General features: G+C 35.9%; 2 protein-coding genes across 2 annotated transcripts; one reads left to right on the forward strand and one right to left on the reverse strand.

The window, feature by feature from the left end:
- Positions 1 to 200: 200 nt before the first annotated feature.
- LOC149395010 (uncharacterized) lies at positions 201 to 674 on the forward strand. Its single transcript, XM_089614182.1, has one exon. The coding sequence runs from the start codon at positions 201 to 203 to the stop codon at positions 672 to 674; it is 474 nt and encodes a 157-aa protein (XP_089470308.1).
- An 8,471-nt stretch (positions 675 to 9,145) lies between these two features.
- On the reverse strand, positions 9,146 to 14,457 carry LOC149395011 (diacylglycerol kinase 7-like). The gene is made up of 12 exons (XM_089615218.1): positions 13,852 to 14,457; positions 13,012 to 13,134; positions 12,777 to 12,914; positions 12,598 to 12,683; positions 12,403 to 12,490; positions 11,914 to 11,989; positions 11,711 to 11,793; positions 11,489 to 11,559; positions 11,074 to 11,151; positions 10,372 to 10,459; positions 9,647 to 9,763; positions 9,146 to 9,541 (listed from the first exon to the last, which is right to left on the reverse strand). The coding sequence occupies exons 1-12, from the start codon at positions 14,236 to 14,238 to the stop codon at positions 9,383 to 9,385; spliced, it is 1,494 nt and encodes a 497-aa protein (XP_089471344.1). The 5' UTR covers positions 14,239 to 14,457; the 3' UTR covers positions 9,146 to 9,382.
- Positions 14,458 to 15,499: the final 1,042 nt, after the last annotated feature.

Raw genomic sequence — 15,499 nt, forward strand, 5'->3', positions numbered from 1 at the left:
TTTTGTAGCGATCTTTCAGAGAGGATCGAGAGATTTTTAGCACAATTTGCTTCCTTCTATGGCAGTCCCGGAAAAATATCATCCACGGGTCTGAGCGCACTCCTCCAGAGAGAATCCCAGTCCGTAAGCGAGTGACTTGCTAATTTCAACGCCGCTCATGACCGACATGGCCAGCCTCGCCGTCGACAAAGCAACGAGAAATGAAGATGGTTTCCACCGAGGAACAGTGCCTTGATTCCTTTGTCGAGGGCAGGAACAAAATTGGAGTTATCGTACGGAACAACAAGGGTGTCGTGATAGGCGCGTTTTGCAAGATGCTTTCGAACGTCTACGATCCACTAATTGCAGAATGTATGGCCATTTGGGAGGGACTGATTTTTGCAAGGACCCACGGTCTTATAGTTGACATCGTCGAAAGCACTTGCGTCCTTGCTATCTCGGGCATCACCGCATGGAACAATTGTCTAGCCACCCCTAAGACCGTCGTCGATGATGTTCAATGTCTTCGCAGAGAAGTCAGAGTTAAGTCTTGTTGCCACGTACACCGGGATGGTAATTATGCAGCTCACTCTCTAGCTTTTATGTCTATTCAATTTCGAACCAATGTAACTTGGTTGAATGAGTGTCCTTCTTGTATCAATAGTATAGTTGACGCTGATGCTGATTCGGGCTAGATCCCGCTCTTTTTGTGCGTGGGGCCTTCCTGGGTCCTGCCCAAAAAAGTTTGAATATTTAATCAGAGGGGGCGAGGAATGATTACATTTCTCGGAATCTGCCGTACTTCATCTTTTTTCTGAGGCTGATTTTGTCCCCGTAACAAACTTTACCGTTGAAGTTATCGTTACTGTCGAAGAATACCGTCAAATACCGTATTTACCGAGAAGAATCCAGTGAACAAATATTTATAAAAATTCATACATAACATAAGATAAAAATGGAAATAGTCTACAATATTTTCATTACATTACAAGTCATAATTCAAATAATTTAAAATAATGATAAACCAAATACCAACACTAAAATCAAAGATTAACAACACAACATTTATTTGAAATTATATTAAATTCATATTTAACAAACAAAGTAAAAATCAAAACATTCATATTAAAAACAATAAAAATAATAAGCAAAAACTGAATACAAAATAAAAATAATGATAATATTCATAAAAACCAACTAACTATAATAAACATTCATATTCCACAACTAATATAACAAAAAAAAACCCAAAAACACTTTAAACAAAACATTATTTTTCAGAAAAAAAACTGGAAAAAATATGGATCAGATTAATACCAATAATCAAGTTAGAAACTAAGAAATTGAACTTAATTATCAAAAACTCACAGGAAATTTCATAAAAACAACTATAGTTCATCAAAGTTTGAAGTTCGTCTGGATTCAAACACTTACCAGTCTCCACGCTCGCTTTTCGTCGGGACGCGGGGAAGAGTCGCCTTCAGACTACTGGAAAAATGAAGGAATCCGTGGGATTTGACGGAAAACAATGACAAATCGTCTTCAGCCAAACAAGAAAAAACCCTAAAACTTCCCAACACTTTTCTGATTTTGGTCTCGATTTCCACTTAAATACCATGGTTTTCTAAGAAAAAATAACTTAACCAAGCCGATTTTCATCAACAAATTTATGTCCTGGTTACCGTCCGGGTTACCATGGAATTCAAAGAAACTTCTGATTTTTTAAGAACCGGTGCTGAGACTCTCCAAAACTCTAGTTTCCATCCGATTTCCGTCCAATTTCAATCCTTGGTCGTAACGGTTGCTTAAACGACACATCCATAACCAAAGTCTATCCAATACGTACACATACCAACTGTGTAGAATGCTCCCCCCAAGTGATCAACCTTTACTTGTGTTCTACATATATGATTTTAGATCAAGCTACCCAGACATAGATCAATCACTAACAAATTTTAGCTCACCGCCCAAACTTAAATGCCCATCATATAACTTAGTTTAATATGGAGGCTAAGGAGTAGATGAATGTTGATAAATCTATAATAGAAATAAATTATAATAGAAATAAATTTTTCGATTCACATAAATAAAAATATGATAACTTAATTTTATTGATAATTTCAGCGTCTCAAAGATTACAAATAAATCTTCTCGTGGGAAATAATCCATAACAATCTTCCTCTTTGACATAGAGAAGATGTGGCATATTTCTAAGACCCATCCCTTCTATGTGCTTTGTGAAGACAGGATCAGACAGTGCCTTCATCGTTAGATGCGCGATGTTATCCAACGTCGAGATCTACATGACAGCTACATCTCCCCTTCGAACAATCTCTTATATAAGTTGGTATTTTCGTTCTATATGCTTTCCTCTCTTGTGGTTAAGAGGTTCCTTTGAGTTTTCTATAGCTTCAGTCTTGTCACAGTGTAGCTGAATAGGTTCACTCATGTTTCGGTGTTATAACAATGGAGCTGAATAGGTTCACTCATGTTAGGAATTACTTCTAGACCGCCAAAGAATTTTTTTAGCCAGCCAGCCCCTTTAGTCGCCTCGAAGGCGGCAATATATTCAGCCTCCATAGTAGATTCTACGATACTGGACTGCTTAATGCTTATCCAAAAAATAGCTCATTCATTGAGAGTGACTAGTGACCCAAACATTGACTTTAACACGTCACAGTCTACTTGAAAATTAGAGTCAGAGTAACCTTGTGCCACCAAGTTCTTACTTGTGTACACCAGCATCATGTTCCTAGTCATGTTCAGATATTTCAGTACGTGTTTAACAGCCATACAATGATCAAGACTCGGGTTTGACTGGTATCTACTAACTAATCCCACTACATAGCATGTGTCAGGCCTCGTACACAGCATAGAATAAATTAGGCTCCCAACTGCTGAAGCATATGGAACTCGTCTCATATCATATTCCTCTTGCAGTGTTTTAGGACACTGCTCCTGGGATAGAATCAATCCATGACGCATTGGTAACAACAAGTTATGAGCGTTTTGCATCAAAAATCGAGCAAGTACCTTACCAATATAAGCACCTGGAGACAAAGCTAGTACTTTATTCTTCCTATCACGAATGATTTGGATTCTCAAAACATAAGCAACATTTCCTAAGTCTTTCATTTAAAAATGCTTTGCCAGCCAGGCTTTCACATGTCTTCTCTTGACGGGTCTGAAGTCACTTTTCTAGAGCTCGGTATACTCAAGAAAAATTAGGGTAATTCGAATGATCGAGAGTTTCGGAACACCTTTGAATCACGAAAAAAGGGGGAGGAATCAACTCCTTTTGAAGCCGAAAAAGAGAGAGAATGTTGGGGATTATACCCGAAACGTCCATCAATCCACGGTTCTAGGGAGAGATTTGAGTGTGATGGTTGGTGGCCCTTCGCTCGACTTGACGCCAGAAGTGAGTTTGTTTTTCTCTCGATTCCACATCGGGAGTGAGTTTGCTCTTCTTTCGGTTCCACGCCAGGAGCGAGTTTTCTCTTCTCTCGACTCCACACTGGGAGTTAGTTCGCTCTTTTTTTTACTCCACACTGGGAATGAGTTTGCTCTTCTCTCGACTCCAACCTAAAAGTGCGTTCGCCATCGTGGTTTCCTATGAAAAGAGAAAGCGTGAACTCAGTCGGTGATATATTCTTCTTATTAAGTAAAGAACATGATAATCGGCTTCTCAAGCTCTTGGACACTTTTACAGATGGAATATATTTTGGCTTGATTAGTCTTTGTTTGTGAGAGAAAAAGAGAATATTTCTTCTCTCATTCTAGCGAGAAATGGAGTAGATTATTTCTCTTATTTTGTTTTTAGGTGAGAGACGTTGAAGATTTTCTCTTTTTTTGTGTGATATTGTGTGAGTGGAGTGGTTTTCTCTTTATTTTTTTGTCTCAAAAGTTCTTGTGGGAGAATAATTATTATAGAGAAGTAGGTGAGAAAATTGTGGAGTGAATGGGCTATTTATAGTGTTTTGAAGTAGACCTGAGGGTTTCTGAGTTGTTTTGTGGGCTCTAGCCGATTTGGCTTAAATTGGATGATTTTGTGCTTTTTGGCGAGCAAAAAGGCAATTAGGCAAGTAGAAATTGCTTAGGGCGGGAAGATTCCTGATTTGGTCGAGTAGATTCTGCATTGGGCGCGAAGAATTGTAGCTGGGTAGCTCCAACTGGGCGATGAGCCAAAAAATGGGAGAGTAGATCTTCCCAAGAAAGAAGTCCAGGCCCGCTTGGGCGGAAAAAAATTCATTTTGGCGAGGAAAGGCACGAAAGTAACGAGCACACGCGCAGGAAGAGAGGCTGAGAGTTGGCAGGCGCGTGGAGAAACAGTGTGTACGCATGGAGAAACAGAGTAAGGCTATGAGGGTTGGCTTTTGGTGGAAAAAAGCCTTTGGGCCCACTTTTTTGGGTCCAACATTAACCCCCTAAATTCTCATACGACTTGTCATGCAAGAAATTTAGTTATCTCGAGGGAGTTCTTCATGTGTCTCTTTCGTCAATGGCGTTGGTGTGTGCTCATCCAGACTGCAAAGGATCTAATTTTGAGCTTTTTGGAGCCGTGCTCATTTGGATCGTGATGGATCTTACTTTAAGCTTTTTGGTGTGCTATGCTCATCTAGACCGCGAGGGATCTGACTTTGAGATTTTTGGCTTTCTCGTCTGGATTGCATGGGATCTGACGTTTTGTTGTATCTGAATCGTTAGAGTGGTTCAGGTAGAGGTCACATGTGGTGATGATGAGGAATGGACTCGACTTTGACCCAACTTTCATGGTGTCAAGCGAAGTATACTTTGAACAGTGCAGCAACCTGAACCTCTTGTAGCCCAAGTTAGTCACTATTTTGGATAAGCTCACTAGTACCTCTTAGGGTTAGTGTTAACAATATTTTCCACTGAAGATAATAAAATGAAGATGAATGATTACTGAATATAATAGAAAGTTTACTTTATTAGCATTATTGAAGAATGGGTTATTTTCTAGTTAGAATCAATAACAACTATCGTCCATAGCCTCCGCACTAAACTAAATTACGTGATGGGCATCTAAGTTTGGACGGTGAGCTACAACATGATCAGTAATTAATCTAAGCTTGGCTAGCTGAATTGAAAATCACATATGTGGAACACTAATGAAAGGCTAATCACTTAGTAGGAGAATTCTATACAGTTGGTCTATATACGACCGAGACAGATCTAGATTAGATGCTTGTTTAAGTAACCATTATGACGCACAATTCTAGGTCGACGGATGGTCATATGATAATTGATCTAAATCCCGAAGTAGTCACATACTTCTAGGTTGTATTACCAAGTACTTTAACTCATTCGTTCATGGCTACACAGACGCCTAAATACTTGTCTTGGGAACTCGGGATATGATCAGAGTGAAATGTAATTCACAGATACAGAATCCAGCCATCACGAATGAGAGTCAATGTTAACTCATCTAAGTGTTGATTCTAAATCGATAGACATAGTAAGTGCGTATGAAAGAATCTTTCGTTAGGGAAGCAACGGTCCTTAGGAGTTATATGTAGCGAGAAGAGTATAATGGTAATAATTGACCTTTATTGCTACGAGTTGAACCTGGAGGATTGATATCATGTAGTGACTATATCAATGGATGCTCGTAAACATCGAGTACAATATAATTCTAGTAACAAGAATAGTGCAGTTCTGGTTCATCTTGTGGTGTGACGTCGGGATTGACGAATTGGATGAATAAGAAAAATAGAGATTTCGTCTGTTTATTCGGATTCATAGGAGCTTCAGTTACCAAGTCCATAGTCACATAGGTGACTCTAATAAGATGGATAGAGCGACTCGTAATAATTAGATAAATGATTACATACTCACACAGTTCAGATTTAATCGTAAAAATATTTCCAATATATAAAATAGTTTTTGGCGAATTAATTATGGTGTAAATAATTATTTATGGTTGAAGTAATTATTTAATTGATTTTCTTATTGGGCTTTAAGCAAGCTGAAAATAAATAAATAAATAATCTCAAGGCCCATGGGCATTTCGGGTAGGCGGCCAAGTAAGGGCAATATTGTCCTTGGATTATCTCTTTATTCGTTTCATATTCTCATGGAAAAAATAAGTTAACTAATTAAATCGAAAGATATTGATCTGACTGATGAGAGAGAAAGAATGATTAGTAATTACGATTTGATGGTTTAGATTTAATGAAAATCTTCTAGAATAGTTTATAAATATTTGTTTCCTATTTTCTTGGGAAAAAAAAAACAAAAAAAAGGTAACTTCCAAATCTAGATTTTGACTGAGGGCTAGGAATAATTTAAGGGATTGAGATCTTGATCTAATGGATTAGAGAAAAAATCTCAACGATAAATACTATATTCCTAAATAAGTACTTACCTAAAATAAGAGATTCGGTTAGAGATTTGATTGTCTAGAAATACTATAAATGGTGGGAGATGTGCAAGGAAAAGCATGCAATTCTATCTCTAAACAGAGTAGAAAAAATTGGCACACCCTTCTCTGGCTGTGGCCGAATTTTTTCTCTTTCCTTCTCCCCAGAATTTCTCAAGTTCCAATCCTAGAATTGAGAGAATTGTTCGAACAACTCGTTCGTTCTATTACTGAGTAAAGAGTTGGCCCATACCTTGGTCCCTATATATCCTTCTAGAGATGACATCTTGGAAGACTACGGTATCGATCTTTCCGAGCAACTGAGGAATCGATGATCCAAAAGCAAGGAGAAGCCGAGGAATCCGAGAGCGTGAAGATCCGAAGATCCAAGGAGCAAGGAGCAGCCGAGAGATTTGAAGATCACTGGAAGCCTGACGTAAAAAGCAAAGAGATCCAGAAAGCTAGGAGCGTGGAGGATATGTAGCTGAGTTGAAAGGTATGTAATCTGAATTCCTCTTATGGTATTGTGTTGATTGGGTTTGCCTAAATATTAGATTTATTGTTGTTGAATAAGTTTAAGTATCCTAGTAATTATTGTTTACATTAAAGATTAGCAATTGTTTGTGTATTCTTCTATTCAGCATTTGTAAACACATTTTAGGGCTAAGAGATTTGTTACCCAATAAGAAGTATCAAATCGATCATTCGTGATCGATACATGGGAACCGTAACTAACCTGTAAGAAGTAATTTATCTAACAAGTGGTATCAGAGCGAAGTGGTATCAAAGCGATTGTTTGTGTCTGATACAGCCTTATTTCCCAACAATTGGGTCTTCGCCTGTTTTGTGATTTTACGAGCCACGGGGGCTAAGCAACACGATTGTGGGGATTGAGCGACTCAAAATCACGGGGGTTGGGATTTTCGGAGCCATAGGCGCTAAGCGACATGATCGCGGGGATCGAGCAACCCAGAACCACGGGGATTGATATTTTCGGAGCCACAGAAGCTGTGCCGACTTGATCCCGTGCTAATCCAAAACAATGGGGATCGAGATTTTAGAAGCCACATGGGCCTTAAGCGACACGATCGTGGGGATCAAGTTACCCAGAACCATAATGGTCGAGATTTTGGAGCCGTGGGGGCTAAAACATAGCCTTGAATCAGTCCTCCCGTACAAAGTGAAGATAACGGGTCATTAATTAAAATTTGATGTACAAAATTAAAAAGAACATTAATATGATGGGCAATAATAACACAAAATATATTCAAATTATAAATCTCCATCACAAATAAACTTTAGAATGAATTACATGACATAAGTACATAAATAAAAAATAAATTTTCAAATGTAAAAATACAGTAAAATGAAAAGTTATATAACTAAATTATAATTTATAATTTAACTAAATTATAATTTATAATTTGTATGTTTTCACTGGCTTATATAATATGTTCTTTTCTTGGGGATATATAATGTGATTAAATCTTTATCTTATTTTATAATTGTGTGCTAATGTTTATCTTATATATAATGTGTGCTTATCCAACAAAATATTTATATTATGCAATCACATTTATATGAGAGACATTAATTTTAAATTCATATGAAATGAACAGGAAAAAAATATCATTGGATATAGAATTCACAATTTAAATATATGTGGATTTAAATGGGATACATAGAAAGTTGTTAAAAATTGATAAAATAATAGATAAATTAGAACATGTTTTTGTGTGTTAAAAATACAATCCTTGGCTAAAGATGAAATACTACTTGATTTGAAATAAATTGTATAATAGAATGAGAGAAATTATATGAAAATAGTTATAGGTTGGAGATAAATTGTATAATAGAACATGTCTTCCACTGGAAGACTCGGACTCCTTAACCAAGTCATCACTCATCTCCTATATCCATGAGGACACGTGTCATGGCAATTTAAGAATGATGAGAGAAATTCAACAAGCGCTCTCCGATAATCGCGCACTTCGACAGTCTATAAATTCATTTTCATACAAAAGATATAGAGGCACTATTTTTTATATACACTATATTATAATTCGCTTGGATCCACTTTTCATATATAGAATCGACGAGCTTGACTCGGTTGAAATTGCAATCATTTAATAATATCAGTTTATTTCATTATTAGTTCATTTCGAATAGATCATTATTCCGAGCTTACGTTATATTCTCATACGACAAATTTTTGAGATTCTTATAACCAAAGTCAAAATAACGTCATAATCACATATTGTTCATGATTTTTGAAGCCTGATTTTGGCATCAACAATAACTGAAAAGGGGAGAATTATACGTATGATATGCGTAGACCAATTATCAAAATATCGATGTTGATATTGATGCTGAGATTCTGATTTTATGGGTATATCAATTACCGACTAGTAAGCCGCAATGATTGCAATACCGCTATTATACTAATTTAAATTTATGAGTATGCCAAGTACCGACAGTCATATCAACTGATATCTAATAATATAAAAAATTTAAATATTTATCAATATTTCTAGTTTCAACTTTATTGTAAAAATAAATATTTATCTAAAATACTGTAGAGCATACTTCGTCAACACTTGAGTTGGGTTAAATTTTGAATATTTTTAACGTTTTAATAGTTGGACGATTATTTCCATGGAAGTTAACATTGGCTATTTCAAACCCTGCCTTCAAAAGTAAACGTATGTTTCAGAAGACCAATCAGAAAATGGTAAGAAGACAACTATACCTAAATAAAGACGCCAGAGACAGAAATATGCACAATAATTACAAACTAGAACACAAATCAGCAAATGAGCGATGAATTGCAAGCCAGGCAAACTCTTAGTGACACGATCAGAAACCAAGAGAGAGAGGGGAGATCTTTTACCAACACAATGAAATCAACACCAAGCCTGAAAAAATATACTACCACCATTCACGATATGTTACAACCACCTCTCTCAAAAGGCAATAAATACACCATTTTCTTTACAATGGCTTGTCGGTAACATGTAAGAAAACTCACCCGCCGTTAATCATAATCGACTGAAACGGAACTCGCTTGATCTCAAGAAAAGTCGAGAACTCCTTGTTTAAGGGCTGTTTCCATGGCTCGCCGTCCATTTGCATGAACGCGTCTTTCCATTCCCCGCCTCTTACTTCCAGCCGAATCGAAGCAGCCTGAATAAAAGAATACCATGAAAAATCAAAAAGAAACATGAAGTATGAATTGATCAGCTGTCGAGGGAATTAAAATACACGAATCATATATAATTTGTATAATACCTGGGCAATGTGCTTGGCTGATATAAGCTCAACCATGACAAAAGAGGCATGCCATCCTTGTTTGAGGCCGAATATCTCCAAGAGACCATCGTCGGCGTGGGCCTCAACAAACCCTCTCTAGAATAAACAAAAAGATTAAAAAAAATTCACAATATATTGCATTATGATAGGAACAAAAAGATTATAAAAATATGGGCTCTCTAGATAAATATCCATATGAAAATTCATATTTTGCAATATAGCTAATATTTGGTCAAATTTTAAGTAAATAACCATGAGATTTTATTAACAAAGCCAAAAAGACATTGATAGTTGTATATATTCGTTAATAATTGTAAATAATCTTCCGACTTCGAGAGCATAGATGTAATGCTACTAACATCCAAACAATCCCACATCATTGTAATAGTTATTTACTTAAAATTTACAAACGACTAGTTATTTAGCAAATCTCTCCAAATTTTAGTGGCTTTACTCAATTAATTGTAAAAATAAAGAAGGCAATGCCCATGTATTTTAGCCTCAATTTGATGAATTCATTTGAAGCCTGATTTTCAATGATTTTCTATAAGATAGTAAAAAAAACTAAAGAACTCTCATGATCCGAAACCTATCTTTCGTGTATTACTTAACTCTCTCACTATGTCAAACAAAGACAATTGAACAAAATGAAAATAATTAATGCCCCTGGTTACGGTCTTACATAATTTTACACAAATACATACCTTTTCCAAGTAATCGGGTTTTAAATTACCCCATGGATGTCGTCCACTTCCATAGTTGTGGAGATTCAAAGCAACGATAGACCTCACACTACATTCAACAAAATAATATTGTTTTCGTTAAATAGCCACAATAACAAAATGAGAAATATATATTAGGGGTAAACTCTTCTAATTATAATGTAAATCAAGATTAAAATTATCACATTTACCAAAGTAAAAAAAAAAATCAAAGAAAAAAGTAAATTAATAGTATTAGTTCTTTTATGTTCCTATACTCTTGCTGGCATAAGGAAAATATTAGAATGAGCAGATATTAATTCCCAATACACTAGCATTTGGATCTGATTTGGTTAATAAAACAATGAAGTGTTTAGTAAATTCATGAACACAATGCAATTGATAGTATTCATAGGAAAATGAAAGCTCCGGGTAATTCGAGAGACCCGTGGCTGTCCACAATTCTTTCAGAAAAATATCCCAAATGATTCGATACCTTTCTCCCACAATTCTCTCTTATTTGAATACTAACATCACATCTCATTATGCTATATTAACCCAACTCTCTTATTATCTACTTTCTGTTATCCAATATCCTAACAATGAGTTAATCAAATAAATTGGTATAGCATAATTATATTAACTACAAACCGTGTTACCAGAAATTAAGTTTGTAAATCGAATTTCGCAGTTCAAAAGTCATACCTTGAAGGGATTGGAATCAGCTCCCATTCTGAACAGTTTACCTTTTTAACATGCAACCTTACAATGTTTCTTAGTCCCCTAAAAATAAAAAAAATATTGGAAGAAAATTAACAAACATCACCAAGATAACATATTTTTCGTAAAGACAAGTGCTAAACAAGGAAATCCTACGGTTCTTCCGAAATCCCACTCCCGCGTGGCATAAGTACTTTTCTTTGCTTTAGCATTTCAAGAAAATTAACAAACATCACCAATATAACATATTTTCCGTAAAGAAAAGTTATAAACAAGGAAATCACAGGGTTCTTCCAAAATCCCACTCCCCCTTCATAAGTACGTTTCTTCGCTTTAGCATTTCGAGTAGCAGAACAGATTGCAAGATTACAAACTTGTTTTCCACTGAAAGATGTCTCACCTTAAACTCGGATCACTTGTGCAAGGTGTGAAGAACCATCCTTGTGTGCAACTGTAGCCAGAATATAGCAGCTGCAATGATAACATACTGATAAGTTTATATAATCTTAGCAAACATATTGAATCAACAGAATCAATAGATCAGGCCATAGATTATAGTAAATAAAGCAGTTGTAACTTATGTGTGATATTTTTTTAAACAAAACAAATTTTAAATACATACCTTATTTGTGACTGGTCCTTGTGCTAGATAGGGTTTTTCATTTCGTAAATTATGGAATCCATAAGCAACCTGTGCATCCATTCCTGTATTAGGCATAGTCACATGGACATTCTCAGCTTTTATGTCACAAGCTACACATGAATGAGTCATGACTGATTTACCCACAAGTTAAAGGTGTAGCGCAAATAAAAATAAAATAGTACCTATGCTAAAGTAATTATAAAATACTCCTTCATACGAAGATGATTTCTCAGGTAATTTTCCTTCATTTTGGAATCCCTGCAACCCAAAAAAATGATAATCCATGAGCTTTCGGTCAAACGTCTCACAGAAGAAAACGACTATTCCAACTAGTTTATTAAAATTAATATAGAGAATCACGAGTAATTGGTCAACTTTAAGTTTTGCTTTAAATTCTATCACATGTTTTAGACTATTCAAAAATCTAACCAAATAGTACAAGTTTTTAAAAAAAAATATATATATATATATATATATATATATATATGTATAACTCGATGACCCTTAGTTTAGGTCATTTACAATTTATTTATAATCATTTACCATATAATGTAATTTGATCATTTACCAGATGCTTTATGATCATATCATCAACTAAATGTGAAAATAAAAGAAAAAAAATTACCAAAGTGGAGAGCTACAAGGGATTAAATGAGCATTTACAAACTAACCTCATCAAAAGCACACTCTTCTGTAGGCTTCAAAGAGTGTGGTGGCTGCATAACTTCACCAACTGGCATTGACAGCGCAAGACGCCAACTGCATCATCAAAATAATCATCATGTCTACCTTTTTATAATCAAATGGGAAAAGGATTGTCTTTTAGAATTCATTGCTACTTGATGAGCAAGTCGATAGAAACATACCTATCCAAACGGCATGTTGGACCCGTAGTTGCCCTGTAGAGTGATCTTTTGATGCCCGATTTCCAGGCAAACGGAAAAGAACCGCCCTGTTAAAAAGATAAAAACAATTTAATCATTATAAATAGGCCAGCAAGCACAAGATAACTAATCCGATATTCACTAAGAAAAATAAAACTCACCCAGCCAAAACTCCTTGATAGATCATTTCCAGTCCCAAGTGGAACAACTGCTACCGGAGGAACTGGCTCACGATTCTGTTTATTAAGATCACCTAGACATCCTAATACCCAACCAACCGTGCCATCACCGCCCGCCACCTGTCCAATCATCCCAACATCAATTTTTTATTTTCTTAGCCATGTCACAAAAAAGCCATACTTAAGAGTAAAATGCAGCTTGGTCTGATTTTCATACCATGACTCTCATCCTCTCACGGCACTCTTTCGCACACGAGTCTCCGAGCTGGGCCAGCATTTCTAGGCAACCCAGACCATACCGGACAAACTCGTGAGGCTTCACATCTTGTAGATCGAAAACCTGAAATTAAATCAAATCAAATCAAATCCCCATTTAATTGCAGTGAAGGCCAGAGAAGTATTGGCAAGAAAATAAAGCAAAAAGCTTCACACTTGATAACCTCTATTTTACCTGACTTCAGATCATCAAACAGTTATCTATCAGACCATCCCTCAAGAACAGCAAAAAACACACAACTTTCAACTAGAAATATCTATAGAACAGAAGTACCCTGTTCTTTATCTTGCATCAAACATCACTCCAGATCCCCAAAATGAAAAAAAATAAATAAAATTTAAAAAAAAAAATCCAACAACTATTAACAGTCCAAGCACACAAAAAATCACTTAAGAACATATTCTTTGTTTAAATAATACCTATAAAGAAAATGCCAACCATATATACCAAATCCGATTCACATAAATTGTATGTCAATACTTTATAAAATAAATAAATAAATAAAAAAGCAAAACATGCAAATGAAGTGAGAACGAATCTAAAAAAGAAGATAAACAACTATTAACAGTCCAAGCAGACAAAAATCACTTCAGAATCCGATTCACTTAAATCGCATTCCAATACTTCAAAAGCAAAACGATCTAGAGATGGAGAGTTGTGAATCAGCAAATCACGCGAATGAGGTGAGAAGAATCTAAAAGAACAAAATCAACAAGACACGTGCTCATGGATAATGATCATGATCACAATGATGAAAATAATAATAATAATAATAACGACCTGTTCTTCGCTCATAAGCTGCTGAAGTCTCTCCTTAAGCATCGGACCATGCCTCCCTCCGCTCTTTGGGTTGATAAACACCACCATCGGCGACTCAGGTGACGGCCGGGAGGACTCGTCGGCGTTGGCTTCTCCGGCGGCGCTCGCGGCGGCGCGTCGCTCGTCGAGGCGCGTCTGAGCGGCGGCGAGGTCCTTGAGCCTGATTGAGTCTCGGAGAGCGAGTCGGAGGTATCGCGGCATCAGAAGCTTCGCCTTCAATTCCTCTTTGTCGATCCTCATCCCAGTCAAGCCACAGCCTCTCAGCGATTCCACCATCGACGATCTCGCCAAGATCCGACCGGATTCCTCCGTCCCTCCGCCGCCGGAAGACTTCGTCGGCGACCTCATTTCCTTCTCTCTCTCTCTCCTCTCACTAAAAATAGCGATTTCTTGCGTCGATGATTTCGTATGTGTATAGGTAGGGGTTAGAGAATTAAGGATTTTGAATTGATTTTTTTTTATAATAAATAATGAGTGTGTCTTTGTGTGTCTGTGTGAATATAAATTGTATTTATATTTAATATTCGCGGGCAAGGAATAGAGGAAAAATATTTTATTTGATTTTAGTTTTCTGCTCTGGAGTTCGGTTTTATGGTTTTGTTGTTCGTGTTGACCGAAATGCCCTTTGCTAGTGTGTTTATTTACGGAAATGCCTGTCCTGACACGTGTACGAAGCGAATCCAACGAAGCAACCAGTCAGGGAACTGCTGATATCATAAAAGGTGGTTGACGTTGATTTTTTTTTTTTTTTTCTCCGGTAAATTTCTACACAGTCAATTCAAGAGCCAAAATGCGACAACTTTATTATTAAATTTTCTAATTGAATTTTTGAAATAATTAATGTCTTTACACATGTAACAAATAATATATTAATATATGTGCTGTTGCTTGTGGAGAGTAACACCCTGTAACCCGGTCGATACATGCTATAAAAATTGATTATTTTCCTTGCTATTATAGGTTACTCAAGCTTTTGAACATTAAATTATGAAGATAAATTGTAATTTCATTAACAAATATCTGTCATGGTATCTTTGTTTTAGTTCTTAAAATAACAGAAATATCATATTATACACGTAAACTGAAACAGTAAAACTAATTACGTTTATATATCGCTCTTTGTTTTTTCCTAATACAATTAACTAGTGCCACCTAGCTTTCCCTCTTATAGAAAAATGAATAAAATGTATATTAACTGAAACATCTCATTTGAGGAAGATATTCCCATTTCGGTTTCTGTGTTAGGTCTGGAGTTTGATTAAGATACAAGCATATCTGTTGGGGAAGAAATGAATATGTTTTGTCGTTGTTGATGGATAATAAGTGGATAACCTTAGAGAATTGAAGCTGTTCCAACCTGTAAAGAAATAAAAGGTAACCTAAAATAGTGTTGTGAGATTCCAATTTTCGATTCAGAAACTTTTGTAGATTTAATAATAGTGTTGATTTTTATAAGGGAATAAATCCATGCTTGAATCGAATAATTATTTGGACTGGTTTTTTTTTTAGAAGCAAAAATATGAAAATGAGCTTTGTAGGAAAATAAATCCAAGTTAGGCAAAGCCTAGTTGTTGAGACCCAACTTATGACTTTCGAATTTGAAACATAC

This window comes from Urtica dioica, chromosome 5 (assembly GCF_054948205.1).
Source record: "Urtica dioica subsp. dioica isolate 48M chromosome 5, U.dioica_male_clone48M_v1_H2, whole genome shotgun sequence".
Taxonomy (NCBI): domain Eukaryota; kingdom Viridiplantae; phylum Streptophyta; class Magnoliopsida; order Rosales; family Urticaceae; genus Urtica; species Urtica dioica.